Genomic DNA, 19,021 nt, shown 5'->3' on the forward strand with positions numbered 1-19,021 from the left:
TTTTAATCCCCTCTTAAATAAAACAACATATTGCTTTCTCTAAATGTAATTGGTAGAGCTTTCCAACTGGAACAGCCCTTGATAGAAATGTGGACTTTTGGAACTGTACCATACAGTCCCCCTGCACTGTGGACCGAGTACTAGTCTCACGATTCCTATTTTTTTTTTATAAATTCATTAAGAGGTGCTGGGATGAGCCCATTCAGTACCCAATACACCAGAGAATTATTTTTAAAATTTTCAAAATTAAAAAATTTATATTTCTGAAATAGTGCACCGATGTGATAAGATAAGATAAGATAAGATGTGATCAAATATCTTTTTATACAGCTGTTCAATTGGCTTTAATGCAGTGGCACTTGCGAAGGACCATGTAGTGAAGCAGTATTCAATATAAGAGAATATCATACAGTGGAGGTTAGGACTTTGCTGCTGCAGTTGTAATGAGTGGTCTAATCTGTTATTGTTATTGTTATAATAATGTTATTGTGTTTGAGACCTTTTTAATATGTTTCTTGAAAGTGAGGTTGGAATCCAAAAGAACCCCAAGATATTTAAACTGGGTTACCAACTCTTAAGGGGCACTTAAGGATCCTCTGAAGAGACTCAAATGTAGCTAGGTATCACCTTACGACACTGGTTATTGTCCAAGTCTCACAACCATGCAGTAAGACAGGAAACACCATGTCCAGAAAGACTTGGACCTTCTTTGTCCTGAAAAGGTATCAACACCAAACACTTCTGTCCAGGGACCTCATGACTCCAGAAGCTCTTTCCAGACACCTCTCCATCTCAAACACCAAGGTCCAAGTGGCACTTTTTTGGTTTTACTTGAGAAGGCTTCTCAAATGGGAATTTTTCACTTTTACTTGATTCATTTTTATGGTATGAATTGTTCTTTGACTTGATTGTAGATTTGCTTTTACTCGACCAACTGTTACTAATGCCACAGTGCTAACAGGTGGCGCTGCGATTGTTGCATTTATATTACAGCCACAACCCATTTATGATGTAAGAAGATGATAAAGCCAATCCCTTTGTGCCAAACACCCAGCTTTGCGCTCAGTTTGTGTCCTGTAATGTCCCCAAACCACCTGTGACATGCATTATGTGCCCGACATCAAGACGGAGTCCTTTGTGCTACCTTTGTTTTCATCAACCGTATGCTAAACCCTGTTATTTCAAGTCTTACTAAGGCAGAACAAACCTCCAAATTTGATAGAATTTTTGTATGAATGCTCATTTGAAAAGTTTCTCTCTTGCTGACTAAGTTTTAATCTACGTTTTGATTTAGATCTGTACAGTATAGTGCAGGAACATCACTGATTTGCTGCCAATGATTTCCAAAAGCAACTTGTTCCTATCAGGATAATTACTTTTTGTTTTTTGTTTTTTTCACAGTGATGAATTCTACCCAGTTTCAAATGAATTGGTCAAACATGCGGTTGTTACGTCCATATAAAAATAATCATGCTGCCATTGTGAAATCTCTGGATGAGATATCATCAAAACTTGAAAAAATGAAAACACTTTGATTCATGAAGTTTTTCATGAATCAAAGATTTTTACATAGTTTTAAAAAGTTTATTGTTTTTAATTAATGATCATTAAGGTGTAAATGAGCCTGAAGTGCAAAAAGCCTGCTGGTTCACAAAACACAAATCCCATTTTAAAGAAATTATTAACATGTTTTGCTTCACCAGAAGAGGAAAATAAAAGCTTAATGGCCTCACAGATCACCTCCGTCTCCAGCACTGATCATCACAGCCTCAGAGCTGACCAGATCTGCATAAAAATGATTGCTGATCTCCAAATTAATAGATATTTATCTTTTGTTATTGTTATAATATGTATAATAATCAGTGTTGCCACAGTTACTTTGAAAAAGTAATCCAATTACTGATTACTGATTAGTCCTTGAAAAAGTAACTTAGTTACTTTACTGATTACTCAATTGTAAAAGTAACTAAGTTAGATTACTAGTTACTTTTTTAGTTACTTTTCCCAGCTGCCGACAACAACCCTCTGCCACCTCAACATGACAATGATACCTGTTTTGCCAAAACTTACTTTATAGTCACCCTTTCTTGACTTCAATGAAAATAAATACTTGTTTTATAAAAAGTAAAATAAAGACCTCTTTCTTGACCTCATATTTAACTGTTGACAGCACTGTAACAGTAAAACTTGCAATTTCGAACCTACATTGTTTATAAATGTAACTATTAAATTCATTCTAGCATTTTTCTAACATTTAAATTCTCTCTAAATATTTTACTTGTCGAAATTAATATTATTTTAAGTAGTATTAGTAGTTGTAGTAAAAAAAAGGCTTCAAAACTGGACCTTTAATCTAGGGGTGTTGTGAGGGGGGCACATCCCTCCCCCACGCCCCCATTCCATCTGGATTCGCCCCTGCTTTGGCGTTTGAGCACAAAGAATGGATAACATTTATTTATGCAGAAAACGTGACCAGATTTACAGGTAAGAAAGTTTTATTGTGTTTTCACATCATGTGGTCCTCAGAAAGAGAGTTTAGGTGCATTTGAGTGGAAAATAGTGTTAGTTGTTGACGCGTCGCGGAGGATCAGCTGTTTTTAACGTGCAGATACGGAGCAGCTCAGCTCAGCTCTAAATAAAGGAGGAAAAAAAGCATAAAAATGTCTTTGTAAAGCTCAGTGCAGGTGTGCTGATCACCGCGCTTTAAGAGGTGAGGACGAGTCGAGCAGCTGCAAAAAACCGCGGATGATAAGCTCACAGCTCACTGAAAGTGGGACGTTCAGTCGAACCCCGACCTCCTGCCCATAGACCAAGTTTAATGCTGCTATCGACCCACAATGAAAAATAATAGTAACGCACAGTGACATGGAGAAGTAACTTTAATCTGATTACTGATTTGGAAAGATTAACGCGTTAGATTACTCGTTACTAAAAAAAGTGGTCAGATTAGAGTAACGCGTTACTAAGTAACGCGTTACCGGCATCACTGATAATATTGTAATTAAATGACCTGTGTTTGTTTATCTGTCTGTCTGTTAGTTAGCAACATTACGTCAAAACTACTGCACAGATTTTGAAGACATTTTCTCCACAGATAGATATTAGGGCATGGAGTAACCCATTAAATTTTGGTGATGATCTGGATCCGAATCTGGATTCTGGACCAAGTTTCACTTTATATAGGCTTTGAAGGATTACTGTTAACAGGATTACATCAAAACTACTGCACACATTTTGACAAAATTTTCAACACAGATACATATTAGGCCATGGAAGACTCCATTCAATTTTGGAGGTGATCTGGATCCAAATCTGGATTCTGGATCAAGATTTCACTTTATATACACTTGGAAAGGTTATGTCAAAACTACTTCACAGATTCTCACCAAATTTGCACCACAGATAGATATCAGGGCATGGAAGACTCCATTAAATATTGGAGGTGATCCAGATCCGAATCTGGATTTTGGATTGAGATTCACTTTATATGTAGGCTTTGAAGGATTACGTCAAAACTACTTCATGGATTTTGATGCAATTTTTAACACAGATACATATTAGGCCATGGAAGACAGGATTACGTCAAAATTACTGCACAAATTTTGACAAAATTTTCAACACAGATACATATTAGGCCATGGAAGACTCCATTAAATTCTGGAGGTGATCTGGATCCAGATCCAGATTCTGGATCAAGATTTCACTTTATAAAGTCTTTGAAGGATTTCTTCAAAAATACTTCACACATTCTCACCAAATTTGCACCACAGACAGACATTAGGGCGTGGAAGACTCCATTAAATTTAGGAGGTGATCCAGATGTGGATTGGCGGATGCCAGAAATCTCTTGTTTCAATTGCATTACTTTTCTTTTATGTCAATCAAAAATATTTCTGGCCTTCTGGGCATTCTGTGAAACCTGATTTCTTGTAGTGTTGTTGACAGTATTGCTCATTTCATAATGTGATGCATGATCACGCCAGTGTACAGCCGACCGCTAATAAATCAGCTGTCTGGGAACAAACATCAAAGTTTATGAAACTAGAAAATGATACATTATCTCTTTTTATTAAATATAATCTAAATAGTTTAATCACTTATTCTGTGATAATATGAAGGGTCAATATATATTTATTTGTTACTGTTGCTTTTGAGTTCCCTCAAAATAACTTGTTAGAGTTTATACTAATGCTAATAACTTCAAGGTCAGAAAGATCAGAGCTGGCTGTAGTTCCTCAGGAGGCTCAGATCTTTCAATATTTGCAGAAATATGTTGCAGATGTTATACCGCTCGGTGGTCATCTTCTGCGCTGTAGTGTGCTGGGGCAGCAGGCTGAAGGCAGCTGACACGAACAGACTCAACAGCCTCATTAGGAGAGCTGGCTCTGTCCTGGGTGTTGAACTAGAGTCTGTGACGGAGGAGTCAAAGAGGATGATGTTGAGGAAACTGCTCAGCATCTTGGACAGCACCTCCCACCCCCCGCATGCCACACTGCCATCCTGTCAGAGCACCTTCAGCCACAGACTGAGGTCACTGAGGTGCATCACAGAATGCCACAGGAGGTCTTTCCCACCTGTGGCAATCAGACTGTATATCTCCTCCACCTCTGCAAGATGAATACATAATGAACAGAGTTCAGTTACTCAGAGTTACATGTGTAATATTGTCGAACATCTTGTTCAAATGTCTTAAAAAAACTGTTCACTGTTTACTGTCACTGTTTCGGTACTCTGGCAAAAATAATTTCCTGCGGGATAAATAAAGTTGATCTTATTCTTAAAATTACTTGTAATAGTTGCAATAAAATAATAGCTTTCACACGGCATGGCTCAGGAGGGGATAAGTGATATTTAGTCAGTGAATGACACACAGGATGAAAAATGTGCCTGTGGTGGTTTTCCTCAGTGCACCTGGATCAGTCTGCCGTGCACGTGCTTGTGGTTTTTTTATAGCAGTCCATGTTATGTGCCGACGCGGGTTGAGGAGCGGACCTGCGTCTGACTGAACCCAGCGCTAAATAACCAGAAAGCGGTTCCAAAAACAAAACATTTATTTCCCTTTCCATGCAATAATTGTGTACAACATAATATATAGCTTGTCTGGCGGAGTGAAGGACGGCGCGCTCTCCAGCGCCCAAAGGGATCGAAGCCCGGCGCCTCTGAACTCAAATTCACCGCCAAACACCCCCCAGGTGGACACGACAAACTGACTCTGTGAAGGATAGAAGAGGTGAGGTAAGTCAACAGCTACAACTAATATCCTTCAAAGGCACACGCTATCAGCAACACATTCAGGTCTGACTTTAAGCTTTACGTAAATGAGCAGCTTCTCGCAACAGGTGGAGGATCATCAGTCCGCACGCCACGGCCGTGAGAAGCGAGCTGCACAATTCTCATCAATGTTCAAATATACTGCGTAACAAAATACCAAATTACTATTAACACTTATTCAGACAATCAGTCAATCACCTCTGATGTGTGCTGACAGCATGTGTCCCTCACCTGTCCTCCTTCACAGGCACGATGTGTCAAACCCAGGCGCGGTCCTCAGCGTCTCACAAACGAACGTCACAAGGTCGAGTTCCCGGCAATTCTGCTTGAACAACTCATGGCTTAAATGCAGAACGCCATCTAATTATCTGCTTCAGCTGAAAGTCCTTAAGTCTGCACGTGAGCATCATCCACAGGTGCTGCGAGTCATTAGGCCTGCACGTGGACATCCTCCACAAGTGCAGCCAATAATGTTGATGAGGGTGAAGGATTCTTCTGCCAGCACCGTCTCCACAGACAAAAAACAGTTTGCATACCACCTGGAGAGCAAAGAAAAGAAAACAACACAAAAACATCCAGCCAAACCCCCCAACACACAACAGTCCATTTGATATCCCGTTGTGTGTGTGTGTGTGTGTGTGTGTGTGTGTGTGTGTGTGTGTGTGTGTGTGTGTGTGTGTGTGTGTGTGTGTGTGTGTGTGTTTGTGTGTGCTCCTCAGGTGGGCTGGCAGCTGAAGAACCTGGTCAATGCTCTGAGGGAAGACCCATGTGGAGTCATCCTCACACTGAAGAAGAGGCCCCAGAACACCCTGAGCTCCACTCCCGCTCTGCTCAGAAATGTTCGCTGGAAACCCCTGGGCCTACAGGTAGCCTACATTAAACAGTGATTAACTATGACATGCTGTGCTCACCTCCAAGTGCCATCTTATTTGAAATTTGAATGAAGATGCAGCATACGAGGTCTATTAGAAAAGTATCCGACCTTATTATTTTTTCAAAAACCATATGGATTTGAATCACGTGTGATTACATCAGACATGCTTGAACCCTCATGGGCATGCAAGAGTTTTTTCACGCCTGTCGGTTACGTCATTCGCATGTGGGCAGTCTTTGAGCGAGGAGTCGCCCACCCTCTCGTCGATTTTTTTCATTGTTTAGGAATGGCTCAGAGACTGCTGCTTTGTTTAATGAAAATTTTTTCAAAACAGTAAGGCACAACTGAGTGGACAGCATTCGATAAATTCAGCTGGTTTTCGGTAAAAATGTTAACGGCTGATGAGAGATTTTGGTCTGGTAGTGTCGCCGTAAGGACGGCCCACAGCGCCTGACGGCGATCTGCGCTTCGAGGCGGCAGCGTCTCGCCATTTCAAGTTGAAAACTTCCACATTTCAGACTCTGTTGACCCAGGAAGTCGTCAGAGAACAGAGAACTTTCAGAAGAAGTCGGCATGACGAGTTTATTCGGACATTCCATTGTTAACGGACATTTTGTAATGAAAGAACGTGCGGGCAGAGTCGCATGTAGGGCTGGACCCGACCGCGGGGGGTCGCCACAGGAAAAACACCTCCGTTGGAAACCTTAACGGACAAGTTGGAACATGCCCAAGCCGTTAAACAATTTCTCAGTTACTCACTTGTTGAAAGCCATCAAAAGCCGCCTGAATTTTACAAATGGTTTTCAACACAGAGGTGTTTTTCCTGTTGCGGCGCACACAGATTCACTGAGTCGTCACGGAAACGACTCGGTGAATTTGCGCGCATGTCTTTCATTACAAAATGTCCTTAAACAGTGGAATGTCCGCATAAACTCCTCATGCCGGCCTCTTCTAAATTTTCTCTGTTCTCTCACGACATCCTGGGTCAACAGAGCCTTAAATTAGGATGATTTCAGCTTGAAACAGACCGACAACGGCGCCTGGAAGCGCTGCAGGACGTCCTGCTCCGTGGGAAGGCCTTACAGCGACAGAAACACCCCATAATCTCTCATCAGCCGTTAAACTTTTCACCGAAAATCAGCTGAATTTCTCGAATAGTGTCCACTCGGATATTCCTCACAGGTCCAGAAAAAAGTTTGATAAAGCAACGCGCGCCGTCTCGAGCAGCATGTGAAACAAAAGAATTCAGCTGAGAGGGCGGGACCACATCTCACTCAAGGCCTGCCCACAGGGAAATGACGTCACTGACACGCATGAAAAAACTCACGCATGCGCACGAGGGTTCAAGCATGATTGGTGTAATCACATGTCAATCAAATCCATATAGTTTTTTTTTTTTTTTATAAAACTGCCGGTTAGTTTTATAAGATACCTCGTATACAACCCCTGGCAAAAATTATGGAATCACCGGCCTCGGAGGATGTTCATTCAGTTGTTTGATTTTGTAGAAAAAAGCAGATCACAGACATGACACAAAACTAAAGTCATTTCAAATGGCAACTATCTGGCTTTAAGAAACACTATAAGAAATCAGGAAAAAAAATTGTGTCAGTCAGTAACGGTTACTTTTTTAGACCAAGCAGAGGGAAAAAAATATGGACTCACTCAATTCTGAGGAATAAATTATGGAATCACCCTGTACATTTTCATCTCCAAAACTAACACCTGCATCAAATCAGATCTGCTCGTTAGTCTGCATCTAAAAAGGAGTGATCACACCTTGGAGAGCCATTCCACCAAGTGGACTGACATGAATCATGGCTCCAACACGAGAGATGTCAATTGAAACAAAGGAGAGGATTATCAAACTCTTAAAAGAGGATAAATCATCACGCAATGTTGCAAAAGATGTTGGTTGTTCACAGACAGTTGTGTCTAAACTCTGGACCAAATACAAACAACATGGGAAGGTTGTTAAAGGCAAACATACTGGTAGACCAAGGAAGACATCAAAGCGTCAAGACAGAAAACTTAAAGCAATATGTCTCAAAAATCGAAAAATGTACAACAAAACAAATGAGGAACGAATGGGAGGAAACTGGAGTCAATGTCAACCGAACTGTAAGAAACTGCCTAAAGGAAATGGGATTTACATACAGAAAAGCTAAACGAAAGCCATCATTAACACCTAAACAGAAAAAAACAAGGTTACAATGGGCTAAGGAACAGCAATCGTGGACTATGGATGACTGAATGAAAGTCATATTCAGTGATGAATCTCGAATCTGCATTGGGCAAGGTGATGATGCTGGAACTTTTGTTTGGTGCCGTTCCAGTGAGATTTATAAAGATGACTGCCTGAAGAGAACATGTAAATTTCCACAGTCATTGATGATATAGGGCTGCATGTCAGGCAAAGGCACTGGGGGGATGGCTGTCATTACATCATCAATAAATGCACAAGTTTACGTTGATATTTTGGACACTTTTCTTATACCATCAATTGAAAGGATGTTTGGGGATGATGAAATCATTTTTCAAGATGATAATGCATCTTGCCATAGAGCAAAAACTGTGAAAACATTCCTTGCAAAAAGACACATAGGGTCAATGTCATGGCCTGCAAATAGTCCGGATCTTAATCCACTTGAAAATCTTTGGTGGAAGTTGAAGAAAATGGTCCATGACAAGGCTCCAACCTGCAAAGCTGATCTGGCAACAGCAATCAGAGAAAGTTGGAGCCAGATTGATGAAGAATACTGTTTGTCACTCATTAAGTCCATGCCTCAGAGACTGCAAGCTGTTATAAAAGCCAGAGGTTTTGCAACAAAATATTAGTGATGTGTTGGAGCGTTCTTTTGTTTTTCATAATTCCATAATTTTTTCCTCAGAATTGAGTGATTCCATATTTTTTTCTCTCTGCTTGGTCTAAAAAAGTAACCGTTACTGACTGCCACAATTTTTTTTCTTGATTTCTTATAGTGTTTCTTAAAGCCAGAAAGTTGCCATTTGAAATGACTTTAGTTTTGTGTCATGTCTGTGATCTGCTTTTTTTCTACAAAATTAAACAACTGAATGAACATCCTCCAAGGCCGGTGATTCCATAATTTTTGCCAGGGGTTGTATCCGTATCGGTGTATGAACGCGGGATACCTGGAACTGTTCTTTTTACATGAATTGCTATGTTAGCTGGATTGAACATTTGATTTGGTATGATTCTGGATTTCTGAGTTCTTGGAAACAACTGTTGAGTTGGTTGTCACAGCAACATATCCGGAAGGGCAAACCTACTTGTTCAATGCAGATTTAGATGGTGTAGTTTCCCGAAATCTGCTCGACCTGCGGCACCATTCTTGTGGGAGGCATCAGTTGTGACTACTGCATTAATAATAGGAGGAGAATTCCAAGTGGAGAGAATATTGCACAATCACCAAGAACCTTCAGCACACACTGACTCATCACTGTTACAAAGGCACTGCTTCAGCTGAGCGGGAATCATTTTTAAAATTATTATGTTATTATATAAATAATTCATTCAGTTTAATATAACTGTATTTCACTTTAAACTGTTCCTGGGTCCTCGGCGTGCTGTTATTTGCCTGAATATGAAGGAATGAAAGATGAGACTCTATAAATTATGAAATCATTAAGGCAGTGGACACACAAAGGTGGCAATGAATAACTTTAAAGGACACACATCCATCATTTGCAGTGATTTCTGCTTTCTGCTTGTGGAATTTGATTCTCTGTTTTTCTGGCTCTGATTTGCTTTTGTCAGATGCCTTTTTTCTGTTTTACATATATTGTCCTACATTTTCATTTGTCTGGTTGTTGTTGTTTTTTTTTATGGTGTACTAACTCTTTTTTTTTTACTGACACATTTCATATGATGGTCAATTTGTTCCACAGATCCTTTGTTGCTTTTGCATCTTTTGGACTATTTCTTTTACTATGAATAATTTCACAGAATTGCTCCTGGCCCTTTAACAGAAGCTCTCAGTGGTGTGAAAATTTGCATCAACCCCTTTGCTGTTCTTCCATTTGTAGAATTGCTGATCGTGGTTTCTAGCACAATAATGGTTGTGTGTGTGTGTGTGTGTGTGTGTGTGTGTGTGTGTGTGTGTGTGTGTGTGTGTGTGTGTGTGTGTGTGTGTGTGTGTGTGTGTGCGTGCGTGCATGCTGTGTGTGTGTGTAGTACTGTAAAAGGTTTTAGGCACTCCAGATTTTTGACAGCAATGGACAGTGGTTTTTCTTTGGCATGCTTCAGCAGGAAATTGAACAGAAAAGGTCAAATTAGGAAAAGAACCCCCCCCACACACACACACACACAAACACACAAAATTTCATTTGTTATTCTACATTAAAAAAATGTAATTGTCAAACTGCAAACCACCAGACAGCTGCAGATAATCAGTCAAAAATAACATTGTGAAAAGTTGATGAAAAACCAGCCCAGTCTCACGTTTTTTTTCATCCTCCCATCACGAGATGTTTAAAACATTTGTGATTTTTTTAAAACTCACTATTACTAATTCTACTCCTTCCCCCCACCCGAACCATAACCACACACCCCCGCTTCACTTTTAATTTCATGCAGCCATCACAGAATGAATGAGACTGAATTCGTGCTGCCGTGACGAAAATGAGGCACTTTTTGTCACAATATCACGAACCAGTAGATTAATGTATATTTCGTGTTGCTGAATCACGACTTGCCGTGAGACTGGGTTGTGAAAACCCCTACGGTGCATCCAGAAAGTATTCACAACACTTCACTTTTTCAACATTTTACTATGTTACAGCCCTATTCCAAAATGTAGTAAATTTTTTTCCCCCTCAAAATTCTACTCACAAGACCACAAAATGTGATCATGAAAAAAGTCTTTTTTTATTTTTGCAAATTTATCAAAAATTGAAAATTAAGAAATCACGCGTACGTAAGTATTCACACCCTTTACTCAATTTTTTGTTGATGCCCCTTTGGCAGCAATTACAGCCTCAAGTCTTCTTGAATATGATGCCACAAGCTTGGTGCATCTATCTTTAGGCAGTTTTGTCCATTCTTCTTTGCAACACCTCTCAAGCTCCATCAGGTTGGATGGAGAGCGTCGGTGCAGAGACATTTTTAGATGTCTCCAGAGATGTTCAATCAGATTCAGGTCTGGGCTCTGGCTGGTCAATTCAAGGACACTCACAGAGTTGTCCTGAAGCCACTCCTTTCAATTTTTCAATTCAGTTGAATTTATTTAGTTTATATAGCACCAAATCGCAACAAAGCTGTCATAAGGCGCTTCACACAAGTAGCATTTAACCTTATCAACCCCTAGAGCAAGCACACAGGTGACAGTGGTAAAGAAAAACTCCCTTTGATGATATTGAGGAAGAAACCTGAAACAGATCAGACTCAAAGGGGGTGACCCACTGCTTAGGTCATTCGAACAGTTCCAAGATTTTGCAAAGTTTTACAAAACAGAACAACACAACAAAAGAATGCATTTGATGAGAAGTCCATGCAGGTGTCCAGTCCACAGGTAAGGGTCATCCAGCAGTGCTCATGGCATTCAATGGGCCTGTTCCCACAGCTCCACGTCTGTTTCAGAAATCGTGCAGTCGTCAAATCCATCATGTGACGTCGATATCATGGTTGTGTGCTTTGGGTCATTGTCCTGCTGAAAGATGAACTGTCACCCCAGTCTGAGGTCAAGAACGCTCTGGAGCAGGTTTTCATCCAGGATATCACTCATACATTACTGCATTTATCTTTCCCTCAATCCTGACTAGTCTCCCAGTTCCTATTGCTGAAAAACATCCCCACAGCGTGATGCTGCCACCACTATGCTTCACTGTACGGATGGTGCCTGGTTTTCTCCAAACATGACACCTGGCATTCACGCCAAAGAGTTCAATCTTTGTCTCATCAGACCAGAGAATTTTGTTTCTCATGGTCTGAGAGTTCTTCAGGTGCCTTTTGGCAAACTCCAGGTGGGCTGCCATCTGCTTTTTACTAAGGGAACCTTCACGCATAACACAAAGTTGGGCAATTGGCACAGAAAGCGGTCAAAAAAGGGAACAACAACAGCAAAAAAAACAACCTAATTTGGCGAACTGTGAAAAATTCCAGCCGCTGTCAGAAGGGACACACGGTCGGACAGGCCTGAACGATCCCACAGCAACTGTTTTGTGTAAAAGCACAAACACATTGTGAGCACATTATAGGTGAGAGACCACATCACACTCACATAGCAGCGGAAGGAATTAGATATGCAAATGTACATAAATCAACAAAAATGTTTAGGGACAAATTAATGAGAGATCACAGGACATTATAAGAACAGTTTATGTACTGTTTGAATGTAAGAGAATCATGTTACTGGTCATGATTCTGTTCTCACTGCAAAAAAAAGAAAGAAAAAAAAAATAATAAAACCAAAAAAAAAAAAAAACTTACTGTGACTGTTCCAGCACTCTGGCAAAACAATTTCCTTCATCTTATTATTCTTATGATGTGTAATTGATGCCTAATGACGTGACGGTCTGTGTTGGAAATGACGGATCAAATGGATTGCATTTTCCCTGTTAAAATATTTAATTCCTGGTATAAAGAGCAGACAATATGAGAATTAATGTCCCTCTGTTCCCTGTTCCTCTGTACATGAACCATGGCCATGGACGTAACAAGGAATTAATGAAGTCACATTATTGAATGATCACGAACACATCAGCCAGCCTCACATGTCCAACTGTCCACCATGCAGCATGCTGAAGGACACTGCATCATGTGGACTACCATTCACTTGGTGTTCGTGACATTTGAATCGTCAGCTGAGAAGTCATATGATCAGATTGATATATTCACATGAGCGGCCTGGCTGATGGCGTCTATAGCACGGGTTGAGGCGCTGCTGAAGGCATTATGTGTTTTTATTTTTAACCACCTCAGGAAAGCATGTCGACACGTGTGTTCTACATGCCACGATATGTGTTCTCCAGCTATGAGCAGCGATGGCACAGAGCTGAACTGCTGCTGGTCATCTGTGACACACCCACCTGTTCGGTGCAAATCACAGCTGCAGAACACATATCTGCCATCAACTCATAACATGCCACAGCAATGCACATGTGTGTCCGTGCTCTCATGACATGCTGATCATTGTTATTAGTATTATTTATTGTTCTTTGTTTTAATTTAATACGTTGTGTTCACCCTGTCAGTGTCAGCTGAAAGAGTGAGTCTGTGCTGGACACACCCCTGTATCTGCAGAGCGAAGCAAAGCCATCGCACATGAATGAGCTCAGGCTGTTGTCCTCATTGTTTGTATTTTTTTTATTTCACCACTGTTTCTTTTAATTGAACACCTTGCTGTCACTCGCACTCTCACCTGCCAACATGCGTGTTATCATCTGACAGTGTCGGTGAGCCTGCGCTGACATTGTCTGAGTGACACGCCCCCTTGGGCTCACAGCTGGCTGTCACTCAAAGGCCCACGTTGTGATCGCGTGTCACGTGGCTGTCCGTGGACCGAGCATTTTTTATTTTTTACTCTGCAGTCCCCTGGCCACTCTACCATACAGGCTTGATTGGTGGATTGCTGCAGAGATGGTTGTCCTTCTGGAAGGTTCTCATTTCTCCTGAGAAATGCTGCAGCTCTGACAGAACCCATTGGGTTCTCAGTCACCTCCCTAACTAAGGCCCTTCTCCCCCAATTGCTCAGTTTCGATGGGTGTAGCCCACCTCATGCCCTATGACTTCTAGCATAGGCTCCAGTTTCCCCCTCCCCCACATGACCCTTACCTTACTTGGAGTTACCATTCATAGAGATTGAATGACGGAATGAAATAAATCTTGCTTTTTGAAACACAGCATTTTAAAGATGACAGAATATGTGGTTTCATGTGAAACCACGCACACACACACACACACACACACACACACACACACACACACACACACACACACACACACACACAGGAGCATAATTCACACATTTTCTTTATTTTCAGCTCTTTGATTTTTTTGTGCATTCTTCATGTACTTTTTATTATTGACATTTATTCTTTTACTATTTGTGTTTATTTTGTTACATAAATAGGTATTGTTATTATTATTATTATTATTATTATTATTATTATTATTATTTGAAGAACCACAACAAGAAATCAGATTTTTTTTTCCTGTAAGTTGAACTGGAATATAAATTGAAGGACCTTTCAAGCTAGTAAAAAAACAAAAACAACAACAACAAAAAACAACAACAACAACAACAACAACAACAACAAAAAAAATGGATTATAAGCTCCATTTGACATAATCAAATTCTCATGTGGATTCAGAAAAGTTGATTTTTGGTTGGGCTCCAGTTCATATTTATTATAAGATGATGTTACAAACATCTGCAATTATTTAAGTTGTTCTGATCATGCACAAGATTTTGAAAATTGTGCAATTCCAAAAGTAGTGTGGACTCGTTCAGTGAGAGGTGGATAGCTGTGATTGACAGCTGGCTGTTTGAGTCACTTTCTAGTTATGAATTAATCTGTATTGTTTTCTCCTTTTTCACGAGGGTCTACAAGTTATCATGTATGACAGCTGCTGGTTTTAAAAAGTGGGAAATGGTTTTTTGTGCCAGCTACAACAGGAGCCTCCTGCATGTGCCTCGTGTGCAAAATCTGACTCTAAATGATTTCAGATGAGCCAGATATCAGTTATATTTTGGCTTTGTTTTTGTTTGCACAGTGTGGAGGTGTGCAGTATATGTATCCGATTAAAATATATGGTTTGTCCACACGCCTGCACAGATACAATTTCATAATTACTGAGATCTGAGGCTGGTGTTGGCAACATCTTTATGCAAAAAGAGAGGGTGCACATCTCATGTACAGCACTTTTAAAAGTCTTTAAGGTATACATATTTCACTTAAGGGCAAATACTTTGTGGAACTGTTATCCAGTCAGAATTGTGCCTGGTCAAGGAAAATCACTCAAACGCTTGCACAAAAAAGAGAGTGTGTGCTGAGGTGAAGCAGAGGTTTGCAGTCTAATGCTGCTTGAGTGCTGTGAAGCAGCCACTGCCTTGTCAGGCCCTGTGTTCCACCGTTTCTATTTTTAACCTTGCAGCCGTCTAATTCATTTCCATGTTACATGGATGCTTTGATCTTTGCTTGGTGCGCTGCTGCTCTTTGACTTTTTCTGCACTTCTCTTTGTTTTGTCATTCTTCTACACTGCAACATCATGTCTTCTGCTGTTCTCCATCACCACCATAGATATTCATGCTCCTATTGTTTTATGTGTGTGTGTGTATAGTGTTGATAAATTGTTTTAGATGATAAAACTGGATGACTTCTTTTCAGTGGACTGCATTCGATGAGAAAAGTGTTCAGTATTTAATCTTGTTTCTAACAAAAAAGTTTTTGTGTGTGATGATGGGAAGCAGTCTTTGTTTTGTAATGTATTGGACAGTACAGCAAAGCATTTTTTTAAACAGAAAATGACTCATGGCTTTAAAGCTACAGTGTGTAGGATTTAGTGACATCTAGTGGTGAAGTTGCAGATTGAATTATCCAGACAGTGTTCTTGATACTGTTTCTTTTCAAATTTTCTCTTCCTTTAGGAATGGGATTGATGCTCATTTGCCTTCTCCTTTGAGAAATAATAGCTAGAATCCTCCATTTCAAAAAAGTGAAGATTCTCAAAATGTTAACCTGCACGAGCATCCGGTAGACAGTGTATTGGAGAGCAACCACTGATTTTAACCTCAGCCTTCTGGCTGCTCTGCAAAATGGGAAAGATGGAGTTTGTACGTCACTTTCTGTCTACAATATCAATATGAGACTGCAACATGGCATCCTCAAAAGGTCACATTCTGTTTCCTATTTTTATGCTCATATGGTTGAGGGTATTTTAGCATTGCATTATATTTTAAGATTTAAATCATAAAATTTTCTTTAACACCACTATATTTTTATTTATTAGCACTTATATATATATATATATATATATATATATATATATATATATATGTATATATATAAATCAAATCAATTTTATTTATATAGCGCCAAATCACAACAAACAGTTGCCCCAAGGCGCTTTATATTGTAAGGCAAAAGCATAAAGTAATTACAGGAAAACCCCAACGGTCAAAACGACCCCCTGTGAGCAAGCACTGGGCGACAGTGGGAAGGAAAAACTCCCTTTTAACAGGAAGAAACCTCCAGCAGAACCAGGCCCAGGGAGGGGCAGTCTTCTGCTGGGACTGGTTGGGGCTGAGGGGAGAGAATTAGGAAAAAGACATGCTGTGGAAGAGAGCAGAGATCAATCACTAATTATTAAATGCAGAGTGGTGCATACAGAGCAAAAAGAGAAAGAAACACTCAGTGCATCATGGGAACCCCCCAGCAGTCTAAGTCTATAGCAGCATAACTAAGGGATGGTTCAGGGTCACCTGATCCAGCCCTAACTATAAGCTTTTTCAAAAAGGAAAGTTTTAAGCCTAATCTTAAAAGTAGAGAGGGTGTCTGTCTCCCTGATCCGAATTGGGAGCTGGTTCCACAGGAGAGGAGCCTGAAAGCTGAAGGCTCTGCCTCCCATTCTACTCTTACAAACCCTAGGAACTACAAGTAAGCCTGCAGTCTGAGAGCGAAGCGCTCTATTGGGGTGATATGGTACTATGAGGTCCCTAAGATAAGATGGGACCTGATTATTCAAAACTTTATAGGTAAGAAGAAGAATTTTAAATTCTATTCTAGAATTAACAGGAAGCCAATGAAGAGAGGCCAATATGGGTGAGATATGCTCTCTCCTTCTAGTCCCTGTCAGTACTCTAGCTGCAGCATTTTGAATTAACTGAAGGCTTTTCAGGGCACTTTTAGGAGAACCTGATAATAATGAATTACAATAGTCCAGCCTAGAGGAAATAAATGCATGAATTAGTTTTTCAGCATCACTCTGAGACAAGACCTTTCTAATTTTAGAGATATTGCGCAAATGCAAAAAAAGCAGTCCTACGTATTTGTTTAATATGTGCATTGAAGGACATATCCTGATCAAAAATGACTCCAAGATTTCTCACAGTATTACTAGAGGTCAGGGTAATGCCATCCAGAGTAAGGATCTGGTTAGACACCATATTTCTAAGATTTGTGGAGCCAAGTACAATAACTTCAGTTTTATCTGAATTTAAAAGCAGGAAATTAGAGGTCATCCATGTCTTTATGTCTGTAAGACATTCCTGCAGTTTAATTAATTGGTGTGTGTCCTCTGGCTTCATGGATAGATAAAGCTGGGTATCATCTGCGTAACAATGAAAATTTAAGAAATGCTTTCTAATAAGACTGCCTAAGGAAAGCATGTATAAAGTGAATAAAATTGGTCCTAGCACAGAACCTTGTGGAACTCCATAATTAACCTTAGTCTGTGAAGAAGACTCCCCTTTTACATGAACAAATTGTAATCTATTAGATAAATATGATTCAAACCACCGCAGCGCAGTGCCTTTAATACCTATGGCATGCTCTAATCTCTGTAATAAAATTTTATGGTCAGCAGTATCAAAAGCAGCACTGAGGTCTAACAGGACAAGCACAGAGATGAGTCCACTGTCTGAGGCCATAAGAAGATCATTTGTAACCTTCACTAATGCTGTTTCCGTACTATGATGAATTCTAAAACCTGACTGAAACTCTTCATATAGACCATTCCTCTGCAGATGATCAGTTAGCTGTTTTACAACTACCCTTTCAAGAATTTTTGAGAGAAAAGGAAGGTTGGAGATTGGCCTATAATTAGCTAAGATAGCTGGGTCAAGTGATGGCTTTTTAAGTAATGGTTTAATTACTGCCTTCTTAAAAGCCTGTGGTACATAGCCAACTAATAAAGATAGATTGATCATATTTAAGATCAAAGCATTAATTAATGGTAGGGCTTCCTTGAGCAGCCTGGTAAGAATGGGGTCTAATAGACATGTTGATGGTTTGGAGGAAGTAACTAATGAAAATAACTCAGACAGAACAATCAGAGAGAAAGAGTCTAACCAAATACCAGCATTACTGAAAGCAGCCAAGGATAACAATATGTCTTTGGGATGGTTATGAGTAATTTTTTCTCTAATAGTTAAAATTTTATTAGCAAAGAAGGTCATGAAGTCATTACTAGTTAAAGTTAAAGGAATACTCGGCTCAATAGAGCTCTGACTCTTTGTCAGCCTGGCTACAGTGCTGAAAAGAAACCTGGGGTCGTTCTTATTTTCTTCAATTAGTGATGAGTAGTAAGATGTCCTAGCTTTACGGAGGGCTTTTTTTATAGAGCAACAGACTCTTTTTCCAGGCTAAGTGAAGATCTTCTAAATTAGTGAGACGCCGTTTCCTCTCCAACTTACGGGTTATCTGCTTTAAGCTGCAAGTTTGTGAGTTATACCACGGAGTCAGGCACTTCTGATTTAAGGCTCTCTTTTTCAGAGGAGCTACAGCATCCAAAGTCTTGCTCAATGAGGATGTAAAACTATTGATGAGATAATCTATCTCACTCACAGAGTTTAGGTAGCTACTCTGCACTGTGTTGGTATATGGCATTAGAGAACATAAAGAAGGAATCATATCCTTAAACCTAGTTACATCGCTTTCCGAAAGACTTCTACTGTAATGAAACTTATTCCCCACTGCTGGTTAGTCCATTAAAGTAAATATAAATGTTATTTAAAAATGATCAGACAGAAGGGGGTTTTCAGGGAATACTGTTAAGTCTTCATTTTCCATACCATAAGTCAGAACAAGATCTAAAGTATGGTTAAAGTGGTGGGTGGACTCATTTACATTTTGAGTGAAGCCAATTGAGTCTAATAATAGATTAAATGCAGTGTTGAAGCTGTCATTCTCAGCAT

The 19,021-nt window shown here is 39.9% G+C and overlaps 1 protein-coding gene across 1 annotated transcript in view; it reads left to right on the plus strand.

The window, feature by feature from the left end:
* si:ch211-26b3.4 (connector enhancer of kinase suppressor of ras 2) overlaps positions 1–19,021 on the plus strand; it is a 438,839-nt gene that overhangs the window by 251,827 nt on the left and 167,991 nt on the right. The window contains exon 9 of the mRNA XM_034181376.1: positions 5,991–6,137. Coding sequence (XP_034037267.1) covers positions 5,991–6,137 — 147 coding nt within the window. The remainder of the gene's footprint in view (positions 1–5,990; positions 6,138–19,021) is intronic.

The sequence above is a fragment of the Thalassophryne amazonica genome, chromosome 11 (assembly GCF_902500255.1).
Source record: "Thalassophryne amazonica chromosome 11, fThaAma1.1, whole genome shotgun sequence".
NCBI lineage: Eukaryota > Metazoa > Chordata > Actinopteri > Batrachoidiformes > Batrachoididae > Thalassophryne > Thalassophryne amazonica.